Below are 24,433 nucleotides of genomic sequence, written 5' to 3'. Positions count from 1 at the left end.
AAGATGCTGCAAAAGACATGTGTTTCTCTCTTTTTGGTTGCTGAGTAATATTCCATTGTATATATACAACATCTTTTTAATCCAGTCATCTACTTTTGGGCATTTGGGCTGCTTGTGTCTTTTGGGTAGATACCTAAGAGTGGGATTGCTGGGTAGATGCTATTTCTTAACCTAGGAAGTTTTCTCTAGGAGGCAGTGCCACTTTTCATAGGGTTTGTGGAGGTTATGTTGGTGAAGTTGTGCTTAGTGTTTTGAGAGTAACTCAGAAGAGGGAATTAGCTTCAGCCTTAACATTAGTCTCTTAAAGTGTGCATTCTTCATTTTAGCCTTTTTAACCTTTATTGTAAATGATGAGTTGGAAAAACAAATCTGGACTCCTGCAGTGCTGCTTAGAGATGAGTGTGTCTACAAGTGCAGAACTAGGTAGAGAAGGGGGAACCAAGTGCAACTTGGATGAAGTGAAAAGTCATGTAAGTCTTTGGTGTCATCAAAATGCAAAGATTTTGAGAGTAACAGTGCCGATAGTTTCCTTTTTTTTTTTTTTAAGGTAACATACTTTATCCAGAGTCCAAATATCACATCTGTTCTTGTTTAACTGATGTTTTAGCCAAGCGCTGGGGGAGGTAAATGATGAACTCATTGTTTCTAGGATTTTGTCGTATTAAGGTATGATTGAGGAGGCAAGGAGAGAATGAGAGCCAGATTTCTGCACAACCAAAATAATTTGTTTAAGCTATGTAGTTGCTTAGGAAACCTTTTCAGTCCTTTTAGGCGACAGTTAACAAAATAAGAAACTTGATGGATTTGCATGTGCTTAGATACGGAAACCAGTGAAAACCTTTTCAATCGGTGGAAAGTGGGAAGCAGGAAGAATATTAGGAAACAAGTCACTTTTTACTTCTGGGATAAGCAGAAATTAGTGATTTGATTGTTTAGATTTGCAAAAATGGAAAATACATACCACTGTGTACCTAATGATCTGATTTCCCCCCTCTTTTCTAGGAGGTGTGATTGCCTATATCAGTTCTTCCAGCTCAGCCTCTAGTCCTGCCTCTTGTCACAGTGAGGGTTCTGAGAATAGTTTCCAGTCCTCCTCCTCTTCTTCAGTTCCATCTTCTCCAAATAGCTCTAATTCTGATAACAATGGCAATCCCAAAAATGGTGATGTCTCTAACATAGAAGGCATCTTGAAAAATGATCGAATAGATTGTTCTATGAAAACAAGCAAATCGAGTGCACCTGGGATGACCAAGAGTCATAGTGGAGTGACAAGTAAGCTGCTTTAGTTTTCTAAATACTATTATATTTTTTGATAGATTTTTTATATTACTTCTTCTGGGTAATGATAATTCAGTAGTTAGGGTAGAACTCAGTGATGATTTTAAAAGCTATAGCTTAAAAGCTGTCACAGCTGACTCAATGCAAGATAATAGAGTTGTATATTCTGCCTGACCATGTTTTCCTCTAGCGTGTATTCCCTTTTACTGTGTTCTCACAGTTATCTTGCTTTTGGATTCCTCATACTGAATTTGGTTTCTTAGAACAGTATGGCTGACCCTTGAACAATAAGGGCTTGAACTGCTTCTGCTTACACAGGAGGGATTTTCTCATTTGCAGATTCAACCAAACTTGGATGTCACTATTTGAACCCATGTTTTGGACCCTCTTTCTACAGGATTGCTTCGATTACGTGATTGACTATTGCAATGGGTCATGTCCTTAGTCCCCAGTTGGTAGAAGGGGGTTTACATTCATTAATTTGCAGCTAGGAACATGTAGGACTAGGAAACTAAGCTGGAAATGAGTAGCAGGATTGGGATCCCTTAGAGAATATGAAGGTAAATGGGCTGGGACCCTATGATGTATAAATTTAATTGATCATCTCTTTTTACCTTTTGTTGATTGACTTCTCTGTATGACTTCTTAATTTTTATCCAAAAGAATTATTTTCTTTCTTGTGTTTGAATAACTAATGTAAAGTAACTCTTAAGTTTACAAAATTTCAGTGTATGTTTAAAGTCATCAGGAAAGGAAAAAAAAATCCAGCTCTCTGAGATAGTATAGTAGTCCTATAAACTTTATTTAAAAGAAAACTGCGATTTGAATTGTTACTTTGGTACAGATTTTTCCTTTATATTATAAAAGTAGATTTGTGTCTTTTAAAATTATTTACTAGTTAAACAGAATAAAATACTCAATTGGAAAGAAAGCAAGCAGTTGAAGCTTTTTTTCCAGATTTTCACTGTTGTGTCTTGTTTGTGCCTTAGAGTTTAGTGGCATGGTTCTACTGTGTAAAGTCTGTGGGGATGTGGCATCAGGATTCCACTATGGAGTTCATGCTTGTGAAGGCTGTAAGGTAAAGCTTTCTTTTGTTTCTTTAAGTTACTGGTCCTGGGATTAAAGATAATTTGGGAGAAGAGGAGGTAGCAGTTTCTTTTAAGATTTTATAAAGTACATGAACATAACTTATTCTGAGAAATGTATTTTTAATTTAGTGAAATTATTTAAAAAAAATCTGATCAGAATCTGCTGTTTTACTCAAGCATAATTATGGTATGAAACTAAATACACAAATACTTATCATGAATGTGCAGCCTCCATTCGAGTTGATGGGAAAACAGCAGGGAGCAAAATGGACAAGTCACAATTGCCTGAGAGGAACTTCATTTAAACCAAACTTTGAAGTCCTCATCCAATACTCGGACATTCTTACATGTCAAGTACTAGGGGATGGGAATAATTTTAAGATGCTTAAAAGATGTTTTATCTCAAAAGTTAAAGAGTAGAAGAATCTTGAGTGTAACTGGAGCACTTGGGGAAGTTTATCCTATATGTTAGCTGAGTGTTTCTTGGAGTGTTGGTCAGATACTCCAGAGCTGACGTTTGTACCTCCTGCTTATATCCAGAGAATCTTTCTCTCTTTAATCTGGCACAGTCCTTTCTCCCGAGTTTCAAAAATTAACATGGCCAACATACTTGCTTTTGCAATTCTCTGAAAGCCAGAAGCAAGAATCCAGGTTGGTAGGATAGGTAGGTGAGCAAGATAATGAATATGCATGATCTAAGAAGAAATATTTCTAAGGTGACACTGAATGAATTGTGAGTTTGGTAGATCTTAATGGTTGGGTCACAAAAATTAGTATTTTATATAAATGTAGTGCTTAGCCACTGTCTAAAAGTTCTATAAATATATGTATTATACAAAAATGTGAAGTAATTTTGGGCCATTTTCATTTTATAGCTAGAGAAACAAAAGCATGAGCAAATGAACCAAATTGTGCATTCCATAAATACATATAGTTGTTTTACACCCTGTATAACTTGGCTTATATCTTGTAGTACCCTCAGCAAATGTAGAATTGCGGTATACAGTAATAAAATACAAAAAATATAGTATCCCATGGTTACTAATACAGACTCATGAAATTTATGGTTAATTATGTAATATTGAAGAAAAATGCAGTTTAAAATAATTTTGCTATTTATGTTTTTGAGTTTTCTTTTCTCCCTGGAATCATTAAGCAGGGTATATTTGAAGGAGTATCACAGAACATGTACTGTTCATAGTAAAGGCAGTCATTTACCCGTGTATTTTCTTTCTTCAGCTCGTTAGTTGGGCTGTGGGTGTATGGTGTGTAGTGTAACACTTACCTGTTGCTGACAAGTAGCCAGGAACATCTGGCACATCTAAGTAGGCCTTGCAGGGTTCATAAGGCAGTGATGCAGAAAAGGACCAAGGTCTGCTAATGTGATATTTCGTTCTCATGAGGGAATTATAACTATGGAATAACTTCTTTGTAAAGCCTTTAAGAATCAATCATTCATATCTTAAGATTTGGAATTTGTGTTTAGCAGTATAACCTGGAAAATGCAGCTCTAGGTAGAGTTGGGTAATAGATAGGTAGGTAGGGTTTGGCAAAGGCAAAAGGAAGAAGAGTTTTATTTGGCTAGTAAACCTGGGTGCATACTAATACTGGTGAGAATCCAGTTAAACTGTGTCAGTACTATGTTTTCTGCTTTAAGCCAAAATTATTTCACAGGTGGCTGTTAGATATGGGGACTAGTTAGTTATGGAGGGAGTGCTCTAAGGAATTCATCTGGATTTTTTTTGTACTTAGGGTTTCTTTCGGAGAAGCATTCAGCAAAACATACAATACAAGAAGTGCCTGAAGAATGAAAACTGTTCTATAATGAGAATGAATAGGAACAGATGTCAGCAGTGTCGCTTCAAAAAGTGTCTGTCTGTTGGAATGTCGAGAGATGGTATGTTCTCTGTTTAAGGAGTGCTCTTATTAATATGGAGCTTGATTTTTATTCCTCAGCATAAACCAGAGCTATAAGCCAGTTACCAAAAGCCCTCTTGTACTTAGAGTGATGCAGATTTTAGAAAACACATTTTGATGCTTTGTAGGATGCCAAATTCATTAAAGTTCAACTTCAGCATCATCACCTCAGAAACAGCTCTTGGCTTACTTATTTTTACTTTTTGTAGAAAGATCTCTTTCCCCCCTATACAATTCAAATACTTTGCCCCCTCCTGAAAATATATATAATTTTTAAAGTATAAGAATATTGGCTTTTTCTGTTGATTTCTTAGCATTACTGAGGAACCCATTTTTCTTTATGAGAGTTATCTCTCACTTTCTCAGCCATGAGATAATACTGTACTTTCAGGAAAGTTTCTGAATATATCAAGAGGCAAAAACTTGAAAGAGTCATTAGGGGTGAGAATGGGAAGTGATTCTCAGTTCTGGAATAATCCATTTCCATGCAAAATAAAGGCTGTAAAAATTTGTGGGACAGCTAGTATTATCTGTGGATGAAATCATTGCTAGATTTGACTCTTTTATTGTGCTTACAGACATCGTGGATAAGACTCATTGTTTTCTAAGTAACAAACAAGTGGTATGAGTTTTCAGAGGGATTAGTTTATTAGGGTTAAGAATTGCTAAGAACAGAACCTGATATTTATCTAGGGAAGGATCATTTAAGCGCAGTCCCTTAGGTTACTCTAATAGTTTATGGGTTCAGAAATATAGTATTGCAAAAGGAATTTCTTGAATCATGGATTTCAGTGATGATGTTTTGAGGACATGTTCTTTAGCACTAGAAATACTAAGTCATAGTTGATGAATACTGTGATTGCTTCAAAAGAATAAAAATGACCATGGTTTGTAAAGGAGGGAGTAGAAGTTGAATGTGAGGCATGATAAACTTGTTAGTCTGTGACAGTGATAATGTTAGAGTATATAATTAGATAAGAGTTTTTTGCTGTGTGGAGACACTGAATTTTTATTATCTCTGTATAAATATTAGACTAGGAAAAAAATCTTTTCTTTGCCTTAGGGGCAGGATTGCTGGAGATAGAACACATTTTAAGACTAGCTGCTAAAAGAATGGAGGATTAATGATTTCATTTTTATTCTGTTGCATTTAATTAAAATCCTGCTAGCTTATTTTCTAGTAACTTTCTATAGGCTTATTGTTTCTTTCCTTTAAGACTTTCCTTTTTAAGAAACCAGATGAGGAGAGGGCAGATCATTTAATAGTTGTGTGTTGTGAATAAGGTTATGAAAATAAATTGACAAAGGTCACATGTTCAGGGAGTGATTGTACCTTCTAGGTTCCATTAACGTTAATGGATGTGGGTAGATGAATCCCACATGCCTTCTTAAGAACTGAGCCTTCAGCCATTTAATGAGGTGCTGTGTGGTAATTTTGGTTCACTTCAAACTGTGATTTTCATTAGTTAATTCAGATTTCATTTTTAGATTTAGAATATAAAATCACCAAGAGGTAGATCTCCTTACTTTTGTTTTGGGAGAAAAATGGAAAATTTTCTTCCCACTTCTACTTCTGATGGTATATCAAAAACAACCAGAAGGTTTAGAATATTATTAGAACAATTTATGTCTAACACACGTAGACATTTTTTTTACTTGTATTTCTAGAAGCTGTATCTATAATTTTGTGTTGTTCTTTTATGTTATATCTTTAGAATATAGATATTAAATATCTGTTTCTTCAATAGCTGTTCGGTTTGGTCGTATTCCTAAACGTGAAAAACAGAGGATGCTAATTGAAATGCAAAGTGCAATGAAGACCATGATGAACAGCCAGTTCAGTGGTCATTTGCAGAATGACACATTAATAGAACATCATGAACAAACAGCCTTACCAGCCCAGGAACAGCTGAGACCCAAGCCCCAGCTGGAGCAAGAAAATATCAAAAGTTCTCCTTCGTCTTCTGATTTTGCAAAGGAAGAAGTGATTGGCATGGTGACCAGAGCACACAAGGATACCTTTATGTACAATCAAGAGCAGCAAGAAAACTCAGCAGAGACCATCCAGCCCCAGAGGGAACGGATTCCCAAGAACCTGGAGCAGTATAATTTAAATCATGACCATTGTGGCAGCGGGCTTAGCAGCCATTTTCCCTGTAGTGAGAGCCAGCAGCATCTCAATGGACAGTACAAAGGGAGAAACATAATGCATTACCCAAATGGGCATGCCATTTGTATTGCAAATGGACACTGTATGAACTTCTCAAATGCTTATACTCAAAGAGTATGTGATAGAGTTTCCATAGATGGATTTTCTCAGAATGAGAACAAGAATAGCTACCTGTGCAACACTGGAGGGAGAATGCATCTGGTATAGTGAAAACAATTATTGTTATTATTTTTTGCTTACTTGTATCAAGGAAAGCTTTGAAAATTGTCTTTAATTTGGAGGATAAGTGTCAGAAAACCTACCAGATCAATTTTATACAGTATTTTAGGTCAAAGACTTTTAGTCAACAGCTTTTGTTGAATGACCTAATTTCACACAGAGCTAGGTACACGCATGTGGTTTGATTGATACAATGATTAACATTAGGATTTTTTTTTTTTTTTAAATATGATTCATGCAGACTTGGTCCTCTAGCTTTAGAAATCCCTTTCAAATTCTAAGTATTCTGGTTAATCACAGCCTTAGTAGCTCTGGGATTTTCTCAAAGGTCTGATCTTTTCACTTGAAACAGTCAGTCATTCTTTGATTTCTAGCGAAGGAATTTGCTTTAACAATGTGATGCAAGTTCTTTGAGTGTGAATACTTTTCTGATTTAAGAGTTTAGGGAAATTTAATAAGCAAATTTCTAAGGCTTTCCTTAGACATTATCCTGTGAGATGAATAAATATTCAAGTGGGTTTTTTTCCCCATCAAATGCAAGCATCTACATGAAAATACAGTGTTTATATTCAATCCAAATTTGATTAAAAGCAGCAATATTGCATCAAATATAGTTTAAACCATAAGGCCCTTTGGTAGTGCTTGGTATTTTCTGCAGTCAGATAATTATCTTTTCTTTTAAAAATAGTTGACTATACCTTAGTACTCAAGTTAGGTTTTTACCACCTCACTTTGAAATATTTGAGTCCATGCATATGAGAGGTTACCTTACATTTTATTAGATTTAGTCACTGTTTTAAGGAGAGAAAAATATATAAGCATTTAGGTTCTGATTTTGTGATGTGCTCCATGGTTATAGAATTATCACATTCCTTGATCTTCTATGGATTTAATGAAATTTTTGTTTGTTTGTTTTGCTTTTTTTTTTAAAGGATTTATTTATTTATTCATACAGAACTGGGGTACGGGCCAGAGCTGCAGAGGGTGAGAGGATTCACCAGGGACATAGTGGGGAGCAGAACAGACAGATTGACGAAGTACACTGCTGAGGGGAGCACCGGGCGGGTCAGGAGAGGTCTGCCATGCCATGGTCACCTCTGGGGAAGGCGGGGATCGAACTCATGCAGAAGTGGCTTTAGCTTCTTCGTGCTGTGCTTTAACCCGCTGCACCACCAGGGAGGCCTGGATTTAATGAAAATTTAAAGGCTTATTTTATTAATATACAGTCCATATATCATCATCATTATAGGATTTTTATACCATTCTGTTTTTTTTCTCCCCAATCTTCATTTAGAAGTTGTAACTTGATTTTCTAGTAATTGTTTCTTAAAGAGAATAAATGGAGGCCAATGGTCACACCATTGTTTATGAAATAAATGGTGACCTTAAAAAAAAAAATGAGACATCTCACTATTTTTTCCTTTTTGAAATTACATTATATCTACTTAGAAAAATGCAAGTTTTGAAATTCATATTAAAGGTGGGCTTGGGTTCTAGGCCTGTGACTTCTAGCTAAAGTTGGATGATTAAATCTTAGACACTTGTTTCTTCATCTAAGAAATGATGAGTATAATACCTGCCATAATGAATAGGGTTGAGAGTCAAGTAAATATATATGAATTTGTACGAAAACTATGAAACCAGCATAAGATGGCAGTAGTGTTACAAATAATCCCTTAAACCTGTGTAGGTTTTTCAAATAGCTTATTATAGATTTCATTTTTGTTTAGGCTATCTCTTAATGATAGCAAGTTAGTCGCTATTTAAATTAGGTTGCCTTGAGGCTTTCCATCACAAGGCCAGTAGCACATGGAGAAAGTATTAGCAGAAGATTTAATTGTGCCTGCAGGTTATTTTCTTTTTCTTTTTATATAATATAATAGTTTATTTTTACATCATTTTGTACATTTTTTTCATCTCAACTGTAATCCCCGTGGGTTTCCCATCACCGAGTCACCTGTGTGCCATCACCATAGTCCTGTGTACTCTCCCCCCACCCCACCCCCTGTTTTTTATCCCATTCCCCACTCCACCCCCACAAAATGTGGGGGTATATGGCTGTTATTTATTCTTATTATTTTCTCGCCTGGGTCTGCAGGTTATTTTCATATTGGGGTTTCTAGTGATTGAGATACCACTTCCGATACCACTTCCAATGTACTTTACCACCAATCACAATTTAAGTCTTTTCCTGTTTTGTGCATGCTAGGTCTGTCCAATGAGTAAGTCTCCATATGTGGATCCTCATAAATCAGGACATGAAATCTGGGAAGAATTTTCAATGAGTTTCACCCCAGCTGTGAAAGAAGTGGTGGAATTTGCAAAACGTATTCCTGGGTTCAGAGATCTTTCTCAGCATGACCAGGTCAACCTTTTAAAGGCTGGGACTTTTGAGGTAGGTATCAAGTTCTAGTTGTCAAATGTGGATTTAGTAGGTTCTACAGAGTTTTAGACACTTACGCAGAGCCTGGCCTGGCATTTACTATGTTTAATACAGAATAAGGCTTAAATAGAATGTGGTTTTGTCTTTTTTGAGATTGTAGAATATTTTTGGGGATGTATCACATACCCCTTTATATACCACCTCAGACCTCTCAGCCTCAACCTCACTGCAGAATCCTGGGTTATGCATCTACTCCATCTGCTCTTGCTGTAGTTCATTCTGTGTGTGCTTTGGGCAGTGGCTGTTACTGACTTTAGTAGGACATCTGACAGTATCTCTCCCTGTGCTCTCACCTACTTAGGGCTTCCCTGGTGTTGTTGAGTTGTGACAGATACTCACTTCTCCCTGGATGGTTCCACAGGTTGAGTTCTCAGTCGTTCTTGATAGCAAGTGGTAGCCAGCTTAGTATTACAGCCTCTAATATTTACTGTCTTTTTACTCCTGCCATTTTTTTCTTGGCACTAGTGCCTGCTTTAATTTCATATTTGCATTTCAGAATTGTTATTAATAAAGTTTCAGAGTATCACAGGACTCAAATATTTTGCCACTGGTCACTGGAACATTTTTGATGTTCTTGGAATTTTTTATTATATTGATAGATAATTTGATTGAAATTGGTTCTAGGTGAACATAAAACTCAGTTTTTCTTCCATGGTTTTCTTATATTTATATTGTACCTATTCATTTAAAAAATTTTATACATTCAAGAACTGGGATATAAACCAGAGGTGGGGGCGGGGACAATGAGAGGATTCACCAGAGACAAAGTGGAGAGCAGAATAGGCAAATGCACTGAAATACACTGCTGAGGGGAGCAGCAGGTGGGACAGAAGAGGTCTGCTTCCCCATGTGGGTCACCTCCCTGGCAGGGGATCAAACTCAAGCTGCAGTGGCTGGGAATTGCTTGTTAGCTGTGTCTTTAACCCCTGTGCTACCAGGAAGGTCCTGTGTGTGGGATCTTTCTTAACAGACTTGAATACTGAGTTATTTCTTAAGAATTATAATTCAACTTCCACAACTACATTTAAATCTTTTTCTTTTCCAGGTTTTAATGGTACGGTTTGCATCATTATTTGATGCAAAAGAGCGTACAGTCACCTTTTTAAGTGGAAAGAAGTATAGTGTGGATGATTTACACTCAATGGGAGCAGGGGATCTGCTTAACTCTATGTTTGAATTTAGTGAGAAGCTAAATGCCCTCCAACTTAGTGATGAAGAGATGAGTTTGTTTACAGCGGTTGTCCTGGTATCTGCAGGTAAGCAAGCAGGCTCAAAATTGTGCTACACGCTAAAGTATAGTGACCAGTTAGGGAGAAGGCAGCAGTTAACTAGTTCCTAGCAAGTGTTTATAGACATCTCAAGGAAGATGCTAATCTATATGAATCTTAGTATTTTTTTATAGTGACAGTAAAGGTACTATATGGTATAAAATGGTCTTTAGATGAGCTTCACATTTACTTCTCTGAGTCATGACTTTTTCATAATCTTTTCCTGGATCTAAGTTTTAATTTCATGGATTTACTTCTTGGGACATTGTTTATCTGCATGCAGATGGTTCTAATATGAATCTAAGTTTCAATTAAAATATTCTGTGGGTTACTTGAAAATGTCAAAATTATCTAGATGGATCAGTGTGTTTTGTTAAAAAAAATCACTGAATTATGAATTATAGGCTTTCACCCAACTTTCCCACTGAATTTTGTAGGTGACTGGGAAAATAATTTTATTCTTTAGAGTCTTGGTTTCCACATCCTGTGAAACAAAGGGGTATTCCCACATAAGCCTGACCACGGTAACTAGTACAGACTAAATGCTCAGTCACTGTTGGAATGAGTGACCGTGATTTTTTGGTCATAGATTTAATATTTTATGAAGCATTGATATTTCCCAATTTCCCTGCCAGCTTGCTTTTATTTATATTGCAATTATTCTGACCAAAGTATTTCCATTTAGAGAATAGCCATTAAGGCAGTGATTACTCCCAAAAACTACTCATAAATGACACATAATGACTTTGTTGTGTCACATGTGTCAGCTATTTTGTGTATGTATCAGTAATTTTATTTTAAAACATTTGAGAATTTTACAATATTTTGATATGGTTTGAATTTCCCACTTGCTTCCTATTGTGCAAAAGACTCTGTGCTAGGTGTGTTAAGATGTAACCCATGATTACATGGATTAACTACAAATTAATAACTACTATGGTTAACAATTTCTTTGTATACTTTGTATATTTTAAAGGACCTATGCAGTGGAAGTATTTTAAAGGATTGGAAACATTCTTTGACTTCTTTTTCTGATTTCTACTTCAATAGATAAAAATGTATTCATGATATGGGTGTAGTATGATACAGTAGTACGTCAATAAAGGATACGTGTTTCTTTTTTTTTTTTTAAGATTTATTTATTTATACATACAGAACTGGGGTACAGGCCAGAGGTGCAGGTGGTGAGAGGATTCACTAGAGACAGAGCGGGGAGCTGAACAGGCAGATTGACGAAGTACACTGCTGAGGGGAGCAGCGGGTGGGTCAGAAGAGGTCTGCCACGCCATGTGGTCACCTCTGGGGCAGGCGGGGATCGAACTCATGCTGCAGTGACTTGAGCCTCTTAGTGCTGTGCTTTCACCTGCTGTACCACGAGGGAGGGCCCCAAGGATACCTGTTTCTTAGTAACCTTGAATGCCTCTTGCACTTCAGTTACCATGGTGTCTTGATTAGTAATTAGTAATGGAATTGATGGCTGATTAATCTATTATTGTAAAACCAAAGGAAATTACTTGCTAATTTCTTTTTTTTTTAAGATTTAATTATTTATTTATGCATACAGAACTGGGGTACAGGCCAGAGGTGCAGGGGCCATGAGAGGATTCACCAGAGTCAAAGTGGGGAGCAGAACAGGCAGGTCAATGAAGTACACTGCTGAGGGGAGCAGTAGGTGGGTCAGGAGAGGTCTGCCATGCCATTTGGGTCACCTCCCTGGCTGGGGATAGAACACTTATCAAGACAGCTGCAGCCAGCTTCACAGTGCTGTGCATTAACCTGTTGCACCACCATGGAGGGCCCCCATTTATCTTTTTGACTTATTGATAGATGGTATATAAAGAAAGTTTGAAATATTAAGAAAAGATTGATTATGAAAAATGAAAAGCATTCTCACTTTTATTGTTTACATATGAAGATATACAAACCACACAATTATATACAACTCTGTGCATTTAAAACATGTCATTTTCACTTAAATATATGACAGTGTTCATATCAGTTTTAACTCTTTACAAAGTAAAAAGCAGTATCTAGGCAGGAAATGAAATACAAAAACTGTAGACGTTTATAAAATGAAAAAGTCTCTATCCCCATTCTTATTCTGCAGCAAATTAGATTTCTAATCATCTTTCTTTTTAGTTGTTTTGATGATTGCCTGTCTGTCCACCTCTAAATACTGTGTTACTATCTTGTTATTATAGAGATAACTGATAAATTAAAGCACTCTCTTCTCAATTTTTGTTTTACTTTTTTGGTTACTTTATTAGTTGTAATTATTACAATTTTAATATGCGCACATTCTTTGATCCTTAACTTTTACAAAATCTCTGATTTAGAAAGTACCTTCTTAGTGTACAGGGAGACAGTTTTCTGTTTCCTCCTTAGCATGCTCTTTTGCTATATTGGTTCATTTACATAGTTGAGGATTAAAACATTTATATTCTGTTCTGTAATTGTGATTACCTTTCATGCTTTATCATAACAAAAAAATGCAGAGTAAAAACTCAGCATTTACAGTATTATGATTATGTAAATAGTGTTTATTTTATTCTCACGGGGGTAAAAATGGTAGACAAGTACATAAATTTCTCCCCTAACCTGTTGCCACCATAAAGGATGGATTATTCCTAGCATTAGAGAAAAGGTGGATTATTTATTTATATTCTGTATTAGTTGCTTAGAATTAATCAACATGATAGTTTGCTTTATATTTAAAATAGCTTTTTGTTATTCTGGAATCCTAGTTGCCTTCTAGGCTTTGATTTGGTTGTTTCCAGAAGAAATGCTACTTAATTTCTAGATCTTATATAATTTTAGCTTCACAACAGCCCCTGGTGTGTGTTAGGACATGTTATCCTCAGTTATATAGGCAAGGATTTTGAGAAACAAAGGGATTATATAATTTGCCTAAGGTTACATTTTTAATAATTGACTGGCAGGCATTTGAACTCTTATTAGTCTAGCTTCAGAGCTTTCCCAGTACACTGCATGATAACAGAACAGCACTAGCTGCTAAGGCAGAGAGGACTGTCAAAGATGATATTTACCTCTGAGACCGGAAGAATCTTGATACTATGAAGAGAAGAGAAATTATATCTGAAAGGTAATTATTTTTTTTCAGGTGGTGTGAAATGGCAGCGCTCACTTTCAGTTCAAATTTAGGGACTGGTAAATAAATATGAGAGCAACTCATTTAGACATGGATTTCGGTGGTCTTCATAGAGGTTTTATTGAAGTTTTTAACTTTCATCCTGTAGAAAGTGAGTACACATAGAAGATTTGGAGAGAAGAACCAACTAAGGAAGTAGAAGATAGCTGGCTCATGAGCAAGTGGCAGTGTAACCATGTACTTTAATCTGTGCATTTATTCTTCCAGTCTCTAGAGGACGGTTATTTACAATATAGCTAGATTTGTAGTTAGGTTTTTTCATAAAGTCATGAAGACCATGGTTTTAGAAATTGAAGTTTTAGAAAAATTTAATACAATTAATGCTTTTCAGTATAGATGCTCTTAAGTTGTAAAGCATAGGTCTTCCAAGCACTAACTGTCGAACCAAGGACCAGTAACTTCAAAGTTCTGTCTCAGATATCCTTCTGCACTTACTGTTTACTTCTTAAATTTTTTTGTGTGTGTGTGGGATTCCCTGTCATTCTTTCCTGTTGTTGGTGTTGTAAGCTACTGATCATAAATGCAAACCAATTATTTTGTGAAACATGAGCTCCCTGAGGGAAGTGACTTTGGTTTATTTTGTTCACTGCTAAATTCCCTAGCACCTGTCACACTAACTGCATACATTCAATGATGAATCAGTGAGGTGTAAGGATGTTACAAAAAAAAAAAAATTACTTGAATAATTAGAGGCCAAAGAGGCTCTTCGAAGCATTATTGGAACTCTTAAGTGTTTTTGCAAAGATGAGTCTTAGAATTATATGGTCGAAGTCAAATGTTAAGAGGTCTTTTTTTCTAACAGTTTTGTCTGAAAAATTTATGAACTGCTGCACCATCAGTTTCTTTCTCCATAAGAATAGTCCAGATTTTATTAAATAGAAACTAAGCTGATATTACTTAAAAATTTTTTTTATTACATTCTTTTAAAATGATCATGGTAACAGTTTATAAAATTGTATGATTCCGAACTCTGGGTGCCAACCTCTGCAGGCGTGTGTAACTGCAGCGCACCGGCCGCCATGCACCTGTTGCCCTCTACCATACAGTAAACCTGTTTTCATCATTTTTTCCTATATTTAGACTAAGTAATACTCTCTTCTCCCCACGATTAAGTTTAAACCTTGTTCTAATGCTTACTTTGCAAACGATCTTTTTGAGCTGCTAGTTACTTCCTCAACTTCCTTGTAAGAAAGTGAAAAAAAGGAAGTGAATTGCTAGAAAATGTTGCTTCTGTGGAGAAGTCTTTTTCTTAATAGTTACAACTCTGTACAGCAAGGTATGGAATATTTCTTGCACACCACTGCCTCCTATTGTAAAGGGGAGAAATAGCTCTTGCTGATATAAAAATTCCATGGGCAAAAGACAGGCTTTGTTAAGATAGATAACCTTACTGTTGGTTTATACTAAATCACTAATGTGTTAACATCTTTTATGATGAGCTTATTAAAATATTATGCAAAATTAGAGTGAATGCAGATTAATATAACTAGGTAATAAAGTTCAATGCTGTATCACTTATTACTGTGTGACTTAGTGCCTAAGATGGAAGTCAGATTTTATTTTATTTTGCGATCTAATAGTTTGTTCATTGTGACTTAGTATGTCTAGTCCTCGCAAAGGGAGAAGGCTATCATAGAAATATATACCAGGATAAGGGCTCACAGGAGGCCATTTTAGAATCTGCCTGCCAGACATGGTATTTACATGAATGTGGATATATGATGGGTTGAGTAAAAATGTATTTCTAAACTACATTATTCATTTCACTTTGCCAGTTAGCGGTTGAAATCAACAGATGGCATCTAATTTTAAAAACCAGAACCCGTAGGTTTTTTGTGAACAAAATTAGCTTAGCAATAAAGAACTTTGATTTGTCACATGTACTATATGCTATATATTTTTATAATGCAGTAGTTACAAAAATTTATCATTAGTTTAAGAAAATTGTCAATTTTTTGCCTTTGTTTCAATGTATGAAAACCTTGTTGAATTTGTTAATGGCATTAATGAGCCAATTCAAAAATTTATGTTTAATGTTACTAATAGGTTCTTCTTTCATCCCTCTCCCTTAGATCGATCTGGAATAGAAAACGTCAATTCTGTGGAAGCTTTGCAGGAAACCCTTATTCGTGCACTAAGGACCTTAATAATGAAAAATCATCCAAACGAGGCCTCTATTTTTACAAAACTTCTTCTAAAGTTGCCAGATCTTCGATCTTTAAATAACATGCACTCTGAGGAGCTCTTGGCCTTTAAAGTTCACCCCTAAGGCCTTTGTTATTTAAATACGAACTGACTCATGCTAACTGTACATTTTGTGCTGTAATGCTTATTTATATGTGTATACTATATGTGGAGATAGAAATGATCTTTAAGACAATACAGATTGTAGGCTATCTCTGTTATCATGCAGTAGCTGTTTGGATTGAGATTTCTTCAGCCATGATTAGATATTGACCACATTTCCCTGACAGACCAATCAGCTGTGTCGCACTTAAACTGGAGAAGTTACACTGAAATATATAATCACACTGAATGTCAGACTTTTTCATCTGCCAAAGCCAAAAAACATTTTGATCTCCCTGTGGTATAGAAACAGTGCACAATCACAGGTGTTTGAAGATTGAAACATTAATCCTTTGTGGTAGAAATTCTATTATATCGTGAAAATTTGATTTCACAAGAATATTTGATCCAGTAATTGGAGACTTTTCAAGTTAGGAGACTTCCATGTCTGTATTTTACTCTGTCTCTTTTAAAGTGTATGATCCTGGGCAGGTTAGTTGGTTATGGAAAATGAGACTTAATAGTGTTCCCAATGCCCCACCTCACAGAGATGTTAAAAAATGTCTATAGAGCATACTTACCTCTTGGGAGATAGGCACTATGTAAATACAGTAATGTTTTTGTTATTATAATTATCCATAATAATATTCTTTGTTATTTCTAAGCATTTCTGAAAAGTTTCACTGTCCACACCAATCTATTATTCAGGGTTCCTGCATATGTGTGGGGTGTCCTACTGGCACACATATATTCAAAGTTTATGGGTACATCAAATACATAGTATGTGTACATAATATATGTGAATATAGCTATACATAAATATATTTCTTCACAATATTTTAAACTGTGAAGAACTTTATCACAATAAACTTAAAACAAGAGGTGTCAAAAGACCCAAATTAGGTGCATTTTACCTGTTGATGACATAATCATTGCTTAACTGTTTAGACAGTAGAATATTGAATTTATGCTCTATTTTTGTTTATTTAAACAATACTTACTGTAAAAATGTAACAGCAGTTGAGTCCAAATTTCAAAACACATGTATTTTAGAATTCATCTTTGGTAAAATCTTCAGTTCAAGGTACTAGATGTTTAAAAGTTATTCAGATTCTTACCTTGTGCTGACAAAGGTTACAATATTGCCCCTTATACACATGCTGCAGCTTGATGATGAAGAATTTTGAAGAACCAATCAATGTTTAAGCAAACTGTTTAATATGTTGGTGTGCGTGCGTGTGTGCATGTGTGTGTGTGTGAGAGAGAATGGATGCACAAATGTGTTCTGAGTCTCCTTTTCTTCCCCCTAAATGACACTACAGGGATATTCTTAAATTAGATTTAATCTATAGTTTGAAAAATCATTTTGTGTGTGACGACCTACAGGCTTGCAAATAGTATAGTCAAAGATAACTTATCCATACTTCTAATATTGGGCTTAGTAGATAGATCAGCCTCTTTTTATGACAGTAGGAGAAATAGCCAAAGTTGGGAATTTTATGTATGTTTCTGTTTCCCTGGAAAATAGCAACTAATTGGATTTTTTTTTGTTGAAGATTGTCTTCTAATTTTTGAATTATATAAAATTACAAAAATGAAAAGAGCCCACTTTCTTATACTCAGCTTGTTATTTTAATGATGTGAGCAGAATGCCTTATTTTGTAATCTTGTTTAACTTGTTGCTACTGGGACTTGAATCTCTGTGGCACTAGTTAAGTCATTAAAAAAAAGTTAAACCCTCTCATTATTAAAGAGGAAAGGTGATGGCGATGTCTGTAATACAATATAAAACCGTAATTGTGGTTTACCTTAAATAGGTAAGACTTCTATGGGATATACAGTATAGTTTTTGTGAATTCTTTACATGATAGCATTATCTTTTTATAATTTTTTCCCCTAAGATAAATGCATAGTTTTCTTCTATGGGAATAGAAACAGCGTTTTGAAGTAATATGAAGACCTCAGAGATCATGTTGATTCTTAATTTTTGCCTTTTGCATAAGCCTCTTTATAACATGTTACCTTTAAAACAATTACTAAGTCTTTAGGAATGTGTAACCAGAACTATGTTAGAATTGCTTATAAAACTTTAGTTAGGTTCAGTATATACACGTATACATCTATATATAGGCATATAGATTCGCATTTGTCTTGTAAAATTTTATTTGAATGAATTCTTCCTGTAGGTAATGGGAAACAAAATTAATAGTCCTTATGCCATCAGTAGCATTTCTATCTTTGAAAATAGCCCAATGTTGAATCTTCTAATTCTAAAATTAAACCAGCAGCCTACTACAAGCACATTCTTTGGTTGAGTCATTGGTTATAAACTTAGTATATGCAAAGAAGGCTACCAGTTTAGGAAACTTCTGAGTCAGTGGGACACTGTTGATGAATTAATAATGTACTGTATGAATTAAGTGATGCTTTAACTGATTTTACATTTTAAAGTCAAAATACGGGCATTGTGTCAGCAAACTTACGGGCATTATGTCAGCAAGCTAAAACATTTTTTCCCTTGTGCTTTTATTGTGTCTCTTTACATGATCTGAGAAAGGATTCAGGCTTTTAGAGAGAAATAGCTGAGGGAAAGGGAAACATCTGCTTGGGATGAAGCTTTTCCTTAGGGTGATGGTTTAATTACAGATTTAAAAATTTAAAGGAAATGTCAGTGGACTAATTGTATAGCTTTCATATCTACATTTCAAGAAATTACCATTGTACTTGGTAAGATATGATTTATGTAAACATCATTGCAAAGCAAGGTGTAGAAGCTCAGCTAGATTTATTACTGTGCACGAGAGTAAGTACCTATCTCAATTATTTTTTTCCTTTTCAATATAAAGTTTGCTGAATGTACAAGAAGAGTTTATCACTTAGGATATAGATTTTTTTTTTAGGGGTTGGGGGGAGGGTCTCTGTCAGGAAATTGTTACCTATAAACAAAGGTTGTCTTGAGTTGATCCAAAACATAAAACTTGAAGCTGTTCTTGAACTAACTTGGAAAAACTTAAATGGCTATTGTTTTAAAAAAAATGATAGAAATATATTGTTGACAGGAAATAATTAAGCTTATTTTCTACAAACTGATGAGGACATGGATACATCTTCATGTGTCTGAGAAGTGATCTGTACATGGGAAGGGGTAATAAATGTTATTTCTAACCAAATACGGTTTTTGGTCTCCTTCCGTTTCGACGTTTTTATGGACCACTTAAAATTTAACTTGCTGCTTTCCCCTGAGCTCACAGCATCTCCTATGTAAATCTCTGTTTCAGCATGGGGGAACATACACACAGGGCTTTGCAAAAAAAAAAAAAAAAAAGATTTTAGAGTTTGTTTAGAGAGTCTAGTAAGGATTGTTGCAATTTTCTGTAATACCGGCTGGAGAGGGGTTTGTAGTACTTGCTAAGGTGATACTCTGGGCCGGAAATGGGGAAAGAGGATGGGGTGCTTGCCAAGAATCAGCGTTGGCTGTAGATGGAATAAGACTCCTCAGCATGACTGACCCCTTTTTCCGTAGTTACTGCATGCTCTAGAGAGACTCTGGCAGTTACTTAAATAACACTCCCTGTTGTTTCCCAGTTCTGTAATAGCCTCCACTTTTCTGGGAATATTAGTTGATGTTAGGTGAGAGAAATGAGCTCCTTGATAAGTGCATTTGGGAGTGCTGGGTTACTCAGGTGTTTTCATGTCAGTTCTGTGCTCAATGAGTAGATGTACATTGCAAATCCCATAAGGAAGGGTTTGGTGGGATGCAGATTCCCCCTCTACCAAGCAACCTCTTGTTTTTCTTATGGTGGTGAGCATTCCTTGGGGCTTCTTGAAAAGTACTTTTGAGAGACAAATCTCAACCCACTTTGGTCACGTCTGAATTAGTGTCTAAGTTTGTGTGGTATTCTGCCCCTTTGCACAGCCTCATAAACACTTGAGTTCTAAATAAATGTGTGGTTGATGGGAAATAAAATTCCTTTTGAATTTTAAAATACTACCTTTGAGTAAATGAAAGAGCCAATTCACAGATCTGATTTTATCTGGTGCATGCAGTTGGGCCTGTTGGTTATATCTGCTTGCTTAATTATTTGTCTAAGGCTAAAGAGTGAATATGGCAAGAGTTTTGCTTTGCGTAAGTGAAACTTGGTTGCTATGGGGTGATTTTTGGACAGCAGTGTCAGATCCACTTAGAACAACAGTAGCCAAAAACCTTGAATGGTGCTGGAGCCACAGGGACCATCTCGATGGAAACTTGGAATCTGGTCACCAGAACGTAAATACGCTTTCAACAGTAGCATTTTCCCAAATTAGCATTTTTCTATACATTAATAGAACTCACTAAAGAGGGAAGTCAGGCTCTTTAGAAAGATAGAACTATAAAACACCCAAGGTGAATATAGTGTTCCTCCCCCCCCCCCTTTTTTTTTCTACTAGTGTCCATTGGATTGAGTCTGATCTTACGTCTCCAAGTTCAGCAGTACCTTTTTCTATGATTTTGTTTTTCTTGGAACTTAACGCCAGCATTTCCTGCCCACCGCCCCCTATAACACTTGGTAACATTGCTTATAAATTTTCATCTATTCCATCCAAGGGCCACTTCCCACCAAGCCATTTATTTTCCTATTCAGGTTCTTCAGTTAAGCCCACGTGGGGTGGTTTCCAAAGTGGAAATCACCTACACTTTCATTCTCTTGATAATCTTTTTCTTCTAGTGCTGAATTTAAGCAGTTTTTTTCTGATATGATTTTTGAAGAATAAACTGGCTTAGATTGTTACTGTCTATATGCAAAATGAAAGTACATGAAAATCCTGGGTGCAATCCAGACAATGTGGGAGTCATGTGTACTTGGAGTCAGTGACTACCAGTAGCAGTAACTTGACAGAATTGCCAGCCACTGCCATTCTAGCTGTGGGGTGCTGGAGCTGGCTGGTGAGGGCTCATGAGATCTGTTTGCTACTTTTTAAGAATTTAGGACAATAGTTAGGAATCCATTCACTATTTAAAATTAACCTTACAACTGAATTCTATTGGAAAAGATAATGTTCAAAACTATTATATTTCAATGTTGATATTTAATCCCTTCATTTAAAATACTTATGCATACAGAACTGGGGTACAGGCCAGAGGTGCAGGGACAGTGAGAGGATTCAACAGAAACAGAGTGGGGAGCAGAACAGGCTGATCCTCCAAGTACACTGCTGAGGGGAGCAGCAGGTGGGTCAGGAGAGGTCTGCGCGCCATGTGGATCACCTCCAGAGTGGGGATTGAACTCATCCTGAAGTGGCTTCATAGTGCTCTGCTTTGACCCGCTGCACCACGAGGGAGGGCCCTCAACCCTTCATTTTTATGTGTGTGGCAGAAATCTTTAGAATGTGGCAGAATCCTTTAGAATATTCCTGTACTCCTATTCCTGACTCCCTGTCAAGTGATGGCATGTTGGTGGCCCTCTATGGAAAGAACTCACCAGATTCCTGCATGAGGTCCCAATGCTGGGAAGGAGAATTAGCTTGGCTCTTCCAAAGGAGTCAGGAGATCATTATAAGGAGTACATCTGGGAGGGTAGGGTCAAAGCTTGGACTGGGTTAGGCTACACGTGGGCATACATAGATGGCTCCATTCCAACTGCCCATGCCAGCACTTAGCCTTCTCCCTCCAGGAAATTTTAAGATAATCAGTTAGGACCTAACATCATTGTCTCTCATGGTACCTTCATGGTTGCTCTGGTGGGCTAAACTGTTTGGACTTGCTTGCCCAAGATTCAATCCACCTGTTCAGATAGGACTCGGCAAATCATACTCATAGTATAACATTCAGTGGAAAAGAACTAACACAATTAGTGTGCACTAGAGAAAAAGGAAAGACTATAGCTAAAATAGTTTACCCATGAAACGCCCAAAGGTACCTATTCCTTCATGGGCAAACCAAACGGTAGGTCCAAAGTGGGGCTAGTGAGGCGTGAAAGTTGGCTACAGGTCTAAGACACCTTCTGGGGGGGACCCATAGACAAGGGGCAGAAGGGACCAGGCAAGTCTGGAAGGAAAAGAGCAAAGTCAAAATTGAAGTCAGTATAAAGGCTGCCATTGTTAGCCTGCCCATGGGTCTCTCACCCAGGTCTCTGTTTCCTTCCGTGTCCCCTGACACGGAATAAATGACCTCCCTGTGTCCTCACACCATCTTCCCCTTGTTTGTGCCTGCATCTAAATTCCCTTTTTAGTCAGACTGGATTAAGACCCACCCTGTTGACCTTCGTTTCACTTAATTACCTTTTTAAAGACTCCAACTTTTAATACCATAGCATTCTGTGGTACTAGGGGACAGGTCTTCTGCGTGAGGATTTTTTGACGGGCACTGTTTAGCCATAATGCTTGGGAAATCTTGTGTCGGTACCCCCTCACTCCACAGTTGTGAGCCTATAGAAGTCAGAGACTGAATCTCCCTTGTTTGTATAGCTTCGGTGTCATATAAATGTCCAATGGTGTTTCAGCAAAGGTTCTTTAGATTGGCTATTGACAGAGGAGGTTTTTGATATTTTCTTGGTGTTATAAGCTTAAAACAATTTGTGTGCATGTGCAGTACACACTTCAAGCTTAGCACAGTTCCAGGCTTTTCTCCCAGAAAGTCTGATGTAGGGTACTTACTAGGTATTACCTCGGGTGTCCAGAGATTTCTGAATTGCTTAATCCTGCTTGCTGCTGTTGAAGAGGCTTTGCATCTAAACTGCCCTAGAAACTTGTTTGTTTGTTTGTTTTGCTTTCTCACTGAGAGTTTTTGAAAAGAAAAAAACCTCAGCTCCATTTCATTCAGACCTAGCAAAGGATTCCAGGTGTTTGTATTTTGAAGCACTCCAGGCCAGTCTGTAATAAACAGATAATTGTCACTGAGCGGTATCCCACTTCATTTGTCAGGGATTTTCTATTGTTGCTTTTCCATTTAATAGACAGTAGAATTACAGGTTGCTATGGCAACCTACCCATTGCCCAAGCAGCCTCGGTCTTAAAGACACAGAAACCACATTTGGTTTTTATTCCATAGAACTGACATTGTTAAAAAACAATAGAGCAAAGTGAATGCAGATTTGAGGAGACTTGCTGTTCCTGCCTCATGGCCATCCCAACCCCTTGTGGTTTCTGTGTTTACCAGGCCCTTGAATAGCCCAATGTTAGAAATTGTATAATTTGGTCTCTGGAGTTTGTCAAGAAAAGAACCATGTTGCTGTCTTCTAGGTAGTTTCATTACCTTTGTTGGTAGCATACTATAGGAATTAAGAAGTTTTAGAGATGGTCAATTTAGAATTAAACTCTTACTTAAACCCAAAATTTGACAAAGGGTAAACTCCTGTCTTCCTGTGACCTCCTTTCGTCCAGGTGGGACATTAAAAGAAGAGTCCAAAGAAACAGAAGGCTGGTCCTTCAGATATGCCAACTTAAGGGAAGCCAGAAGTATGGCAGACCTGAGCGCCCATTCTTGGTTAAGCCAAGAAATTGAATTAGCTGGCTAAGCTTGAGAAAACAGGGGCTTCTGGCAACTCTAAATGGGCTTTCTCACTCCTCTGAGCTTTGCCCATAGCCATTGAATGCATCATGTCACAAAGCTAATTAAAACAGGTCTTGAGAGCTCCGGAAAGGATGATTCACTTTGTATGCTAATTTCAGAGCACACCTTGAGCCTGTATATTTCTAGGAGGCACAACTGAGAAGTTCAAGAATAAAGCAGAACAATCCGTAAAACAAAATCCACCCTTAGCTGCAGAATTTGCAGTTGCCAGAAGTTTGCTGGCTATGAAAGCTTAGGGTGCTGGGATGAATTTATTTTCAGTCTCGCTTCATTTCTTTTCAGGCTTTAGACCATTATTCAGAGCTGATTTTTATGATTGCTTTAAGGGAGGGAAAACCTCCCATCTTAGTGTGAGAAATGCTTCGCTTCATTTGGAAAGTGGGATCTACTTGTGACCCTTTGGTTGTCTACCCTGGCTTTGGGGGAGATTTTGACTTTCCCCTATGACTTCTTTGAGAACTCAGGGCAATTCTCAGCCATGTTTATAAGATGGATGATAACAAGAACAGGAAATTAGTCTGTGAAAGGACCTTAGAGATCGTCTGTTGCACAGTTCTTAACTTTTCTCTCACCAGGACATGAGTTATGTTTGGTTCTCCTCAAAATGAAGTCAGGAACAAGAAGTTGGGTGCTGGGCAGTGATGTCAGGATGCAGCAGCAAGGGAGGGAGAAAGAGAGAACAGAAAGCAAAGTCATTGCAGGGTGAACCAGTGAGTTGGCTTCCTTTATGACTAGTGGGCTCAGTCATATTAGGAACCATCTGAATATGACAGAATTGTCCACTAGGGAATGGAGAGGTATTTATCTTCTCGCTATCTTTTATGTGGAAGGGTTGTTCCTGAAGGCTGACCAACTTTCCACACAACAGAGTAAGCTCTTGGGCTGGGAGACAGAGACACCTGATTCCCTAGAAGGGTTCTGCTGTCAGCAGTCACAGGAAATGTCCCCTGTAGGTGAACCCAGACATATGGGTGGGGCCAACAATAGTGTCTGCCTCAAAGGGACACTTTCAGATACATTGCAGACTTCTGTGGGAGTATCATGGT

General features: G+C 36.9%; 1 protein-coding gene across 1 annotated transcript; it reads left to right on the top strand.

Annotated features, from left to right (window-relative positions):
• The first annotated feature begins 989 nt into the window (after nucleotides 1-989).
• NR1D2 (nuclear receptor subfamily 1, group D, member 2) lies at nucleotides 990-19,127 on the top strand. The gene is made up of 7 exons (XM_004692280.2): nucleotides 990-1,272; nucleotides 2,268-2,356; nucleotides 4,119-4,263; nucleotides 6,032-6,654; nucleotides 8,882-9,067; nucleotides 10,161-10,371; nucleotides 15,625-19,127. Exons 1-7 carry the CDS (start codon nucleotides 1,215-1,217, stop codon nucleotides 15,819-15,821), a joined length of 1,509 nt encoding a protein of 502 aa, XP_004692337.1. The 5' UTR covers nucleotides 990-1,214; the 3' UTR covers nucleotides 15,822-19,127.
• The last annotated feature ends 5,306 nt before the right edge of the window (nucleotides 19,128-24,433 follow it).

The sequence above is a fragment of the Condylura cristata genome, unplaced genomic scaffold (genome assembly GCF_000260355.1).
Source record: "Condylura cristata isolate star-nosed mole 26May11 unplaced genomic scaffold, ConCri1.0 scaffold00033, whole genome shotgun sequence".
Classification (NCBI taxonomy): Eukaryota; Metazoa; Chordata; class Mammalia; order Eulipotyphla; family Talpidae; genus Condylura; species Condylura cristata.
Note: the sequence above shows the minus strand (reverse complement) of the source record. Positions and strands in the feature narration are given on the sequence as shown.

Coding starts and splice junctions, on each gene's coding strand:
- NR1D2 (XM_004692280.2), top strand. CDS start 1,215: ATGAAAACAAGCAAATCGAGTGCACCTGGGATGACCAAGAGTCATAGT. Junction 2,357..4,118: donor ATGCTTGTGAAGGCTGTAAG/GTAAAGCTTTCT, acceptor TTTTGTACTTAG/GGTTTCTTTCGGAGAAGCAT. Junction 10,372..15,624: donor GGTTGTCCTGGTATCTGCAG/GTAAGCAAGCAG, acceptor CCTCTCCCTTAG/ATCGATCTGGAATAGAAAAC.